We start from the raw sequence: 12343 nt of genomic DNA on the forward strand, positions 1-12343 counted from the left end.
ACTCCTATTGCCCCATTCTGAGTGTGGCACCATCCAACGGCGTCTTTCCAATTACGATGTTCTCATTGACGTATAAAAACTCACCTGTAAATCCAAAAAAACAACAATCAGAATCTCCCCTTTTAGATTAAATTGCAAACCCGACTTACTCGGATCTTTTATTCCCATCGCTCCACCCTGTGGTTCCTCCGAGCACCAACAGCATAAGTACCAAAACCTTCACTTTCATCACAAAAATAGGAACACATTTTTGGCGGCATTGATTTGCATTCACTAAATGTCAGCGACACTCATCTTAAATCACTAAATGTTGGCGATGCAATACGCACTAAATATCAGCTATATTAGTGACGCATTTTATAAGCCTTTAAAGCACAGGAACAACCGATTATCCCGATCATCAGTTTATTTTGACTAAGAAACATTTCATTCGTAACCGCGCTAACACTTCACTGAATCATCTAAGTGATATCCCTTCGGAACACACAAAAGATTTTACAGTTTGCCTTCGGCAAAGGTACAGCTCATAGGTAGTACGATAAAGGACGATCAATACGCGATTCAAAATAATATATATTTTCTTCCTATTATAGAGATGGAAAGTTAATTCGGTCTATAATAATTCCATTTCACCCCTATACTGGGCATCTGTGTCTCGAGCACCCTTTGGGGTTAATAAAATTTGTTTCTGACATTTCGGTTTCACGCCACCATTATCAACTTTACTGCCTTAAATATGAACATAGATTTTTTAATTCATTTTTGAGATATACCTGACTTACATATAACGGCCATTCACACGCATTAGGGAAAAAAATTAAACATGGCAACAAAATGCGATTAAAAATCCATCCGTCTTATATTATCCTGTTTTGAGTTATGTGGGAGAACCTACGTATGCATCTCTTTAAACTTATATTTAATATTAAATTCTGCGTTACTTCTATATTACTAATATTACGTTTGTCTATAAAAGAAAAAAATCCCTCAATTCTTGGTATGTTAAAGTTCTTTCTAGATCTTTGAATAACGGCGTTAGGGGTGCTTCAAAATGTATAGAAAATCTTCTAAATACCTATATAGGGATAGAAATCACATACTTCTCATCGTTTATGTAACTTTAATAACGTACGGTTAAAACAAGGATAAATAAATACATTTACTATACAAATAAAACTCTTCCCAATACGTATGTAATATTGCACTCACTTTGCCAAAACCCACTGTTCCGACGTTAAACTTTTTAAAAGCTTTTATATCAAGTTACACTCTGTTCCAAAATCATGGAATATTGAAAAACGTACATAAGACTTAATCTCTAATATTTTCTTTAAAAAAAAATCGATACTAAAAGTTTGGCCACAATGGGTTGGGTATCTCGAAGGCCAGACTTTAACCCCATAGAATATTCGTGGATTCAAATACGTAAAAAAGAGGGTTTAAACCATCCTCCGAAAACGCTGGCCAAGTGAAAATCTCGCTGTAGATATGGGAAGAAATAATCATCGAAATCTGATATTGATTATTATGCTAGACCCACGCTCCTGGATTATAGGTTTTACAGGTAGAAGCACGCTTTTTAATAGTTTTATTATCGTTTTTGGTGCTAGTTCTTTGATATTGAATTTGATGTACGTTTTTAAATATTCCTCCATTATGGAGTCGAGTGTATAATGAATTACTTTTCTAAATGATTCACTTTGTCGGCCAAGTCAAATATTGTAACATTCATTTTGCATTGTTTATTTGCATTAACGCACGCGGTCGGGTCATGGTCAAGACCAGACCGATAATGTGACTCGTCCAATTACTTAAATAACATAATAAATATACAATGCATTTCTTTAAAGACACGTACCTAGTTAAAGCAAAAGGATTGCTATTACTTACTTGACGGGAAAGATTGTGTCCTAAAAGACACTGTGTAAAGCATTGCGTAAAATAATATTAACATTAATAGTGCAAAGAAGATGAAGGTCTTAGAATGGAACAGCTTGACTGAGATCTCTATAATAAGAAACTTTCTTCAACATTTCTTTAAATTTACTGGTGACACATGAGATTCAAAACTTTTAAATTCCACGTTCCACTGCGCCTACTTATAGCAGTCAACCACCTTTGTAGGTATTTACGTATATCTTTTTTTCATTAATTATTGATCAATTATTGTTGACTATCAAAATTTCAATTGAATAAGCTGAACATTTATACATAAACTTCTGATTAAGACCAACAGGTAAAAAATAAATATACAGCTGATGTCCAAATAACCCTTAAATAGATAAATAATACTTTTCTTAGGAAACAAGTTTCCCTGAAAACAAGAAAGTATTCTACAAAAATACTTATTATATGCAACAGTATTTATAAAATATTCCTTTCATGAAGATGTGTAGCCAGCATAAGAAGTATGAGAATTGTTACTACCGAGAAAATTTCCACATTTCCTACTCCAAACCTAAATCATTACTAATTTTGCCAAATGTCCTTTTTTGAAAATTTCGTTCTACTCCCCATTATTATGCTACCGAAAGGCTTTAGTTCAATAAACCACCACTCAGGGTGAGCGAGTGTTACGCGTTCAAAATTCGGAAAATAAGCTCTAATTCTATAGAATTATCCCCCAGATTGTTGGAGGATATCTGGTGCAATACAGAAATTAGTTCGTTATCTAAACTACGCATATAAATTGGGGCCAGCTTGAAGCCACCGCTCCCAGCTAAATACGAGACCTGGAAAAAAATGTATTGGAGGATTTTCGACAAATTGCGGCTTTTAAGCTTACCTGATCCACATGCAGTGTTGCCCTGATTCCCACCTTTTGGCAATTGTTGGATATTAAAAGATCTAGATACTTGACAAGCGCGGTGCAACACGCCTTGGCTATACTTTCTGAAACTTTGGAAATGTCTACCGGGTCCTGGTTCCTAGGATTGTCTTCTACGTTCTAAAACAGGAATTAATTGCATATAGGATAATACACAGGCGTTAAATAAAATACCCACTTGTAAAATAAAAACTTCTGTCCATCTAACAAGGGTCATCCTGCCGCTGGACAGATAATCTTGTCCGTTATGAACCCTTATAGACGGGATACCTTTCAAATCTCTTAGGTCGATAGGCGATTTTACCCTTTAAATAAGACCTGAACATGAGACAGAAACCAGAAAATCTCCAAAGGTAAACCTAGTCAATAGCTCATATGGTGCATATCTATTCTCTCAATTGGTGTATATGTTGGCTTGCCTACCATAACATCCTTGTGATGATACCCTTTGTATCTTTACCTATCACATTATTGTAGAAAATTGCTTATTTTTGCAATGCCATTGTCAGTATAAAAAGTCGACTAAAGCATTATACCCTAGGCTCTATCTCCTACAGTTCTATTTATTCTAATATTGGCTAGGTTTACATAGTTGGAAATCATCCTTACGCACAAAAAATACTGTTATTTTACATTTAACTTACCCGGAGTTGAAGTCAGTGTCATTTTCTCCCCAAACAATATTAACGCTCTCATCGGAGTCCGCATTAATACACCCGCAGGCAATAGTGTGATTCTTCATATTACGCAAATCATCTCGTATTTTATCCATATGCTCGGACGGGATTTGAATCATTAGTCCGTCTTCTACAATGTTGGATTTTGCAGTTAAACCACTGCTGGACTTCAAGGACCCATTGAAAACAATGAAACTGGCCCCAGTTACTAAAAAGATTTTTTTTTGGACATTTAAGACAGTAACATGAGAATATTTTTTACTTTTTCTGGGTTTATTGTGGATGTTTATAGCGTGAGTGGTGTAACAGTTCTCATGGCCTTGCGTATCTTGAATACACACTAAATGCGAATCGGCTTCCCTACTGAAATTGCCCGCAAATGCCAGAATATGTTCGCTCGAATTGTTAATTGACTTCATTATCTGCAATTAATCATTAATATTTATAAAAGCCCTTGGGGCAGTGGCCAATACCAACCATATCGTAACGATTCTTAGGAATAGTTATCGTAGTTTTCTTGTCCTCCATGTGGATTATTAAGCCTCGTATTTGAGGTAAACTGTAGGTGAAATTCCTAAAGTCCTTTTACGACAAAAATTCAATTATTATTAAAATTAATGTTTAACGTTTGAAATCTTACAGCGAGAAGATTAATTATGGTATGCCCGATTTCAACATAAACACTATCTCTATGCCTACTGGAAATTAATGGGCTTGGATAATACCGGTACTCCGCTCCTAATCGCAAAATCAGCCTTAAAGGGAAGAGTTTAGCCCAGGGGGTTTCCCACCTGAAATATCACATTAACAAAGGGGATTTTTTTAAAGTCAAAAGCACCTGTGTATTAGTATTCCTATCAAATACGGTTCCTGAGGTATGATCACGTTCTCTAAACACTGGAATGTGGGTTTGATATATACGAAACCTGCGTGGTTTTTTGAATCCAAAAAATTTGCAGTGTTATGTAGAGAAATGCCCAGTTCTTTGATTGATGTACCTATCAAATCATATGAAAGATACTAAGTCGTTTTTTCACAAAATCTATTTTTACCCTTAAGAGCATCCTCATAGATGTTATGCACATGGAAAAATACGTCTTTTGGCACATAACTCTCCTCGTCAATATACTCTATAAGGTAAACCACTTCGTCGCAGCCCACGTTGATAAGTCCTTCCGACGAAAAGCACCAGGCATGTTTGTTTATACAACAATTCACTAAAGGAGGAAAAAAACCTGAATATGCAGCTGAAGAGTATGAGAATAAACTTACTGTTGACGATTTTAACATGCACGAGTAAGTTTTGATTTAGTGCAAATGCCAATGTCTCATTTTTCAACATTTCTACCACTCCAGGTGAATTGGAACAGTCAGAATATATCATATCTAAAAAACTCATTATCATGATCCTATTTAATACTGAAATCTGAGGAATACTACCTGTCCTATTCAGGGACATAGTGGGTGGCAAACTAGTTTCACTTTTTGGTATAAAACAGCTGGTGCTTTCATCGATTTTCGGCATATTTTTGGTGATTTTTGGGGCCACCGCCACAGGCTGTACAGGCTCCGTTTCTTTGGCCGCTTCCTTAGGTCTTACCGGAAATATATTTGTTTTTGCTTCGGGGTTATAGTTAAAATCTTGGTCCAAATTCGTTAAGTCACTTCCAGGTGCTATACCGTCACAGAACATCACAGATTTATTAGATTTCTTACTGGAACCTGTTTTAAAATATCAGTTAAATAGCGATTACTATATCTGTTAATAATGCTTATACCTTTTCTTTTTAACACCCCAACTGGGACCATTACTGACGGCGGTGATGTTCCGGTTTGCCCCGCTTGCTGCAATGGTGATACGGTGGAACAATATTCCAGGGGGTTATTCGGATTTGGCCTAAAAGCTGGAGAATTGCCGGAATCTGAAGACAAATTGTCCGAGCCAGCGTTATTTGGACTGTTTCTAGAAAAAGGAACAAATGTGCCTTAGTCCGCACAGAAAAAGGAGACAGATGAGTCTCAATATCGCTCATACTTGCTCAAGATTGTGTAGCATTTATTGCAAACTCTGGCTTCTGAGTCCAAGTACTCAAGCCTACACCGAAGGTTGCAGCACTTTGAACATAGAACCTAGAAAAACATCAGCTTTTTAGGGAGGAAATTGCTTAAAGCAGGGGTCCGATTATATAGGAACATATCAGTGTGAGAGTAAAACTTTTAGCGACGATAATCTTGCAAGTTGTTATAGATCAGGGTTATGATGTAAACAAAGATATGATGTGTAGAAATATTTGTAGCGTGGAGGCTCAAAGGGCACTACTTAAGCTACTATAACTACTATAGACCTACAGGGTCATTTACTGCATAATGTGTATGTGGAAATGTGTTTTAACGTGACTTCTTATGGAATAAATCTTACCAAACCACAAGCTCTACAATGATGCCGTCTCTTTATTACGGTAAATTTCATATCGCAGTGTAGGCAGGCCGAAGCATCAGCATCGGGTATCCACAAAGGAGCTTGTTTTCCCAACCAGGACTTGTCTAAAATTATTGGTTTTCAAGGGAAAACGTTGAGTTTTAGTTCAAAAATGAGAGGATATTGTGTACCTAAAAACGTCTCAGATGTTTGCCCAGAAGCTTCGCTAACTCGAGATTCATTGATAATCTCTATTGAACTCGCCCCCTGGGAATTTTCCAAACTTGCAGCTTGTGTCACTGTTTGTTCATTTATTTCATCACTGTCAATAGACCCTACGGGGAAACATAAAATTACAGTTATTGTCATATATTTGCAATAGCAAGCAAAATTTTAGATACACTTACACATATATACTCACCTTGTATAGGACTGTCCCTTTCCTCTAAAACACGTCCAATATTCTCAGATTTAACTTTAAAATTCTGTCCTTCCAAATTAGTATTTTTCAATCCCGCACTTTTGCTGGTGAATTTGTCCTCATTATTAGGCAACTCTTCAATTGATACAGTACTGGCAGTGCTGGTGCTACCAGTGCTGCAGTCAGAAAAAGTAGGACTGGCGGAACTAGTGTAGTCAGACTCGATGTTATGTGTTGTTTTGGAGTCGATTGATTTGTTAATGTATACATTGTTGTATGGTGTTGAGCCTGGACTGCCTAGAATACAGTGAGGCTAAGTATGTCTTCATCGATGATGTGTAAGCAATAAATATACAGGGAAAATTGCTAATCATGAAAGATTCCAGTGATATAAGACACATTTGGTCCAATAACCTATTGCCATTTTTCAAAATCAAAAACATTTAATAGATCCTTAATAAAAATATCTAAAACAACATTATACAATTTTGCATGTTCCATTCCTATGATAAGCTTGTTTCATACCAATCAAGTTGATCTTCCTTCCTCCGGTCTCATCACTCAGCTGGTTATTCAAGGGCAAGTCCTGAGGCCTACTCACGGACTCTTCAGGTTGATCATATTGCAAGAATGATTCTCCTCTTCTGGATGTTTCCTCCTCTATTGCAGAGAAAATTTCTGTGGTCTCATTTTCAGGTGGAACTGAAAATGATTGCTGAACTTTTTGCTGTGGTTGTACTTCCAAACACTTAAGGATTTGAGGTGGAGATGAGGACGCTTCTTCTGCTTCAGCAACTTCAGCTACATATTTTTGTTCACTATAGGCAAATCAGTTTTTTATGAAACTTACCTTTACCTATATGTATTTTTTCATTATTTGTATCTTCAGCATCTTTGTGACCTGCCTGTACACTTTCTTCCTTAGCATTAATTTCACCACTTTCTGCACTAATAGGCTCTTCAATAGGTTTCAAAACATTTTCCTCTTCAAGCTCAAGATCTTCCAGCATCTTGTTCAACTCATTTTCATCAATATCTATGTCAGCAGAAAACCCAATTACTTTTTGCTGAGACATTTCAACAGCTTGAGGATCTGTTTGATCTAATTTGTTCGCCTTTGTAGTGACATTGTTGCTGTCAATTATGATCTCATTATCGGCTAATTTGTCATTTGTAGTGAACTGTTTATTTGATATAAAGTTCTCATTTTGGTCTGGGAATGTAGTTTCCAATGGGGGTTCTGTTGATTCTACTTCTTGCACTTTTTGGTCAAGCTTTTCTTCCTGCATCTGTGGAACATTAAAACAATGAGTTAAATGAGTAAATTTAATTTGCCTTCATATAGAGAGTACAGTTACACCTCTATTAAGAAATGACGAAATAAATAAAAATTCATTACCTTGAGCAAGCTTTAACTGGTTCATATAAAATTTATCATTGGGGTGAAACCCCAATGATAAATTTTCAAGGCAACTTACCTCATCATGACTATCTCTTTCAATCACTCTCTCCTCACATTCTCCCTCTTTGACCTCCTTTATTTGCTCTGTAGGCACTGCAATTTGATGAAAATCCTCTGGTGCCATATCTAATAAATTGTGTGTCTCAGAGACTAAATTTGCCTGAGTACTGTGTTCCTGACAATCTGAAATATCTACTAAAACTCCTTCTTTATCTACATTAACTTCTTCAACAAGCTCCACATGTTTATCACAATTCCCTTCTGCCTCTGCATCATTTACACCGTCAAAAGCTTCCCAATTTCTATCCTTATTAGAAAAATTATAATCATTTTGCTCTAGCAAACTATCAGACTTGAAGTTAACATTTCTATCACATTCGGAATCATTATTTACAGGCTCTAAAGTTCTGACCAAAGCTTCCTCTGTATTTGTATCAGTCTTGGGTGAATCGACAGTATGTGTGATAGAATTTTCCATAGGAGTCAAACACTCAACTTCACTCACATATTCATTATCAAAATCTACAGGTTTTCCCTTGGGATTAACATCAGGGTGATTTTTCTCACAAAATTCAGTCAACTTATTATTTGTGTTTAGCTGTGGCTCTGGCCTTACAGAAACCTCATGTTTATCTGTATCTACAGTTTGTTTATCATTAATACTAAATTCTAGCTTATTGTCTTCAACATTAGGGCTTTTATTTTTGGGTGTATCACTCGTTTCTACTGTATGGTTTCCACTGCTAATGCTACTGTTCAAATCAAGGTTTAAATACTCATTTAAACTATGGAAAACATTGTTTATGCTGTGTTTAGTCACGGAGGGCGATTGGAAGGGAATATGGGGTTGAGAACTTTCAGGAACATTCTTTAGATGTTGGTCTGTGAGTTCTGAGTACTCAAAGTCATTTAGCACTTGATCCAGATCCACAGTATACTTATCCATCTAGAAATAAGTGCAAAAGGGCATTTATTTACGATGAGTAATATTTGGCTAAAAAACGCAAGCTTTTTATTTTGTGCAAATGAGATAGAAACCAGCAGGAAACGTTGGGAAACTGCAACTACCTATAAGCAGAGTTTTTATTGCTTTCTCACCTTTTTTAATTATGTTTCCGGTTCTCATTGCCCTTTTTTGTAATGTACCTATAATTTTTACAAAAATTACTATTTTTTTATATAAATGTTTTTATTTTTCTAGTTGTAAAAAGAAACTCGTCAAAAACTAGAATAATGTCAAATTTATGAATACTCTGTCATCTTGAGTTAAAGTTAAACGTTACTTAGTCAGATCAAAAATTTGACATTTCATTGGGGGCATAGAAAGATTTTAAACCTTATCCGTATTTATAGTATATAAAAAAACAGATTGTTTCAAATATTTCAATTTAAGTTTTTACTGTATTATAAATTACCAGGCCTTATTTTATACAATTCATAAGAATTTCTAGCAGACTTTCCTCACTTTTTTATCATATTAATGTCTTTTATGACTCTTCAAAGTTCAGCAATACCATATTCTTAATTACGTCACATAAGTAAACATCTGTGTCAAATGGTATATACAACTAAAATTGTCTTGAGTCACCAGCATAACGGTGACAGCGACCACAAAGTCCCTGGTTATTTTGTCGTAACAAGATGTGTTTGATAATGTGCTATTAAAATATACATTTTACAAGAAAAATTACAGCTTTTCGTTTTTTGTTTTTGTTTTAAGATAAAACAATTTTTCGGACTCAACTTCACTCTCTATATCACAAAACTTGCATGTCACTGGTAACGGGACATTACTCACTGATATAAAAACATCACTCATCTCTATTACTCACGTACTCAAAATCAATACCTGACCTAACCCCACTTCCGTTTTTTCAGAATTTTCGTTTCCTTTGCATAACTTTTTGTTTAAATAATCAGTAGATACGTGCTAATTCAACTATCAAAATAGGTTTTTTAGCCCTCTCCAAGCTTTTTCTGTTGTCAGGCAAAATGTCTGATTTGGAGGACATAAAAAAACTCTTAGAAGAGTGTAATCAAAGCCATTTACTTAAATACTGGAATGATCTCAATGAGAACCAGCAAAAGGACTTCTTGGCTCATCTCAAGAGCATCGACTTTAAAGAGGCTTTGTGGATGTGGCATAAAGCCGAAGCTGATTTTGAGGAATGTGATAAAATAACTGAAGATGACCTTATGCCTGTGGATGTCGAGGTGTGTCTGTGAACATGGGTCCAACTTTCAAGGGTCAACCTTAATGTTCACTCTTATTAACTTAGTAAAATAACTCGTATTGTGATGTATTGATATAGCATTCTTTTTTTTATTAACAATTTATATATTAAATTTACTTAAACCAGTTTTATTGTAAACAATATCAGGTTGAAAAAGATTTACCACATAGTACCATTGAAGAATATAGGAGCATAGGTTTAGAAGAGATTTCAAATAACAAAGTTGCAGTCATAGTATTGGCAGGTGGACAAGGCACTCGTTTAGGTATGCCTTATCCAAAAGGCATGTGTCCTACTGGCATACCCTCAGGTGAGCTATAGAAAATTATGAATGAGAGCATTTAATCCTTATTGTACTTTTAATTGTATATAGAAATTAATTTCTTTATTATTTTAGGCAAAACCCTATTTCAACTACAAGCAGAGCGAATTCAGTGCCTTGAGGATCTAGCAAAACTTAAAACTGGTAATTGTGGTTATTTAACAAACAAAAGCTCCCACAAAGTTCTTACATAAACCTTTTTTCAATTAGGCAAAAACAGTATTATTTATTGGTATTTGATGACGAGTGAGGCAACACACATGTTGACTGAAAAGTTCCTCATACAAAACAGGCATTTTGGTTTAAACAAAGACCATGTGACTCTATTCAAGCAGATGCAAATTCCATGTTTTGATATGACGGGGAGGATAATCTTGGAAGAGAAAGATGAGGTGGCAACTTCTCCTGATGGTAGTTAAAAGGAACAAATTGAGAGTTTGATTTGTTGAGGGCCAATTTTAGGTAACGGTGGGTTGTTCAAAGCACTTCAAGAACAAGGGATGCTGGAGGACCTGCAAAAGAAGGGGGTTAAATATGTTCACGTCCACAGTGTTGACAATATTCTGGTTAAAGTGGCAGATCCTGTTTTTATAGGCAAATGTGTGAAGGATAACGTTGATTGTGGTAAACGTTTTTTTCAGTTTTTAGAACTATTTATCTTAGCTGGACTTTTTTGCAGGACTGAAAGTAATAAAAAAAACTGATCCCACTGAACCGCTAGGCGTAGTAGTGCTTGCAATGGATAAAATTGACGTGGTGGAATACACGGAGCTGCCACCAACGACGGCAGCTCTACTATCCCATTCACGGGAGAATCTAGTTTTCAATGCAGGCAACATCTGTAATCACTTTTTCACAGTAGATTTCTTGAAAGACATTAGCAGTAAATACGAGTTCGACTTGAGACTCCACATGAGCAAAAAGATCGTCACCCAAATAGGCCCGGACGGCGATAAGATTCTACCTCCAGTACCCAACTGTATTAAAATCGAAAAATTCATATTCGACGTAATCACCTATGCTAAAAACTTTCTGGTCTGGCAGGTAGAAAGAGCGTCGGAATTTTCTCCAGTGAAAAACAGCGATGTTTCGAAAAGAGACTGTTTTGCAACTGCGAAACGTGATCTTTTGGCTTTACACAAGTCTTGGGTGGAGAATAATGGGGGGAAATGCCAGGGAGTTGGTGTGGAAGTTTCCCCCAGGTTATCTTATGAGGGAGAGGGACTTGATTTTGTCAGGGGGAAAGAGTTTAAAGAAAACGAGGTACTGATTACTGATAGGGAGCAAAGAATGCTGGATCGGAAAAGTTGAAATCAGGCATCAAATTTCGGAATTGATTAATGAATACTAAAAATCGGATCAATTTTCATTTTTTTTCTCGAATTTCTTTCCGTAATGTTATAGCATTTATGGGTATCCTGCATTGCGTGAAAAGGTAAAATGTGTAAACAGTGCCTCTGTTCCAGGCTTTATTTGTTGAATACTTTGTGTATAAAACTACTCATTATTAGTTACAGTTGCAAATAATTATTTATGAAGAAACCATTTATTGATGTATTCCGATCGCGGGTTTGAACTGAACGTTTTGTATTAAAAACATTATTGATTTTATTGATTTAGAATTAAAGTTGAAACTATTGGGGATGTAATATTAAAGAACTAGTCATAATAATCGGAAAATACAATTTCAAATCGTTTTCGCCGACTTTTATTTGCCTGTTGACCCAACTTTCAGTTATATCTGTGAATATGAAAACGCTAAAAACCATAATTTAATTTAGAAAATGTCGAGTTTGAAACTAACAGTGTTAATACTGTGCGGTTTCATTCTGACAGGAGAATTACCCTAATTAAAAAAGGAGTACAGTCACTGAACCAGTTTCGATAATAATCCATTTTGGACTCGATATTTTATAGAAATTACACAGAATTTCTATTAAACCTGGAAGTTAATTTATTATTCTATTTGCGAACGATAGGT

The 12343-nt window shown here is 35.6% G+C and overlaps 2 protein-coding genes across 3 annotated transcripts; one reads left to right on the forward strand and one right to left on the reverse strand.

Moving 5' to 3' along the window:
- Positions 1–1100: 1100 nt before the first annotated feature.
- Positions 1101–9030, reverse strand: Sara (Smad anchor for receptor activation). 2 transcript variants are annotated; one of them, XM_066401490.1, is made up of 20 exons: positions 8905–9030; positions 7823–8752; positions 7201–7633; positions 6870–7145; positions 6345–6641; positions 6115–6258; positions 5924–6048; positions 5540–5634; positions 5283–5467; positions 4945–5226; positions 4777–4890; positions 4557–4721; positions 4343–4502; positions 4145–4295; positions 3982–4086; positions 3767–3926; positions 3472–3712; positions 3006–3132; positions 2786–2947; positions 1101–2732 (listed from the first exon to the last, which is right to left on the reverse strand). In XM_066401490.1, exons 2-20 carry the CDS (start codon positions 8750–8752, stop codon positions 2574–2576), a joined length of 4311 nt encoding a protein of 1436 aa, XP_066257587.1. In that variant the 5' UTR covers positions 8905–9030; the 3' UTR covers positions 1101–2573. The 2 variants fall into 2 exon arrangements, with proteins under 2 accessions (XP_066257587.1, XP_066257585.1); XM_066401488.1 differs by having other exon boundaries at positions 3472–3926.
- A 533-nt stretch (positions 9031–9563) lies between these two features.
- Positions 9564–12059, forward strand: LOC136416493 (UDP-N-acetylhexosamine pyrophosphorylase-like). The gene is made up of 6 exons (XM_066401693.1): positions 9564–10020; positions 10188–10350; positions 10438–10506; positions 10573–10773; positions 10825–10986; positions 11042–12059. Exons 1-6 carry the CDS (start codon positions 9799–9801, stop codon positions 11671–11673), a joined length of 1449 nt encoding a protein of 482 aa, XP_066257790.1. The 5' UTR covers positions 9564–9798; the 3' UTR covers positions 11674–12059.
- The last annotated feature ends 284 nt before the right edge of the window (positions 12060–12343 follow it).

The sequence above is a fragment of the Euwallacea similis genome, chromosome 23 (assembly GCF_039881205.1).
Source record: "Euwallacea similis isolate ESF13 chromosome 23, ESF131.1, whole genome shotgun sequence".
In the NCBI taxonomy this organism is placed as follows: domain Eukaryota; kingdom Metazoa; phylum Arthropoda; class Insecta; order Coleoptera; family Curculionidae; genus Euwallacea; species Euwallacea similis.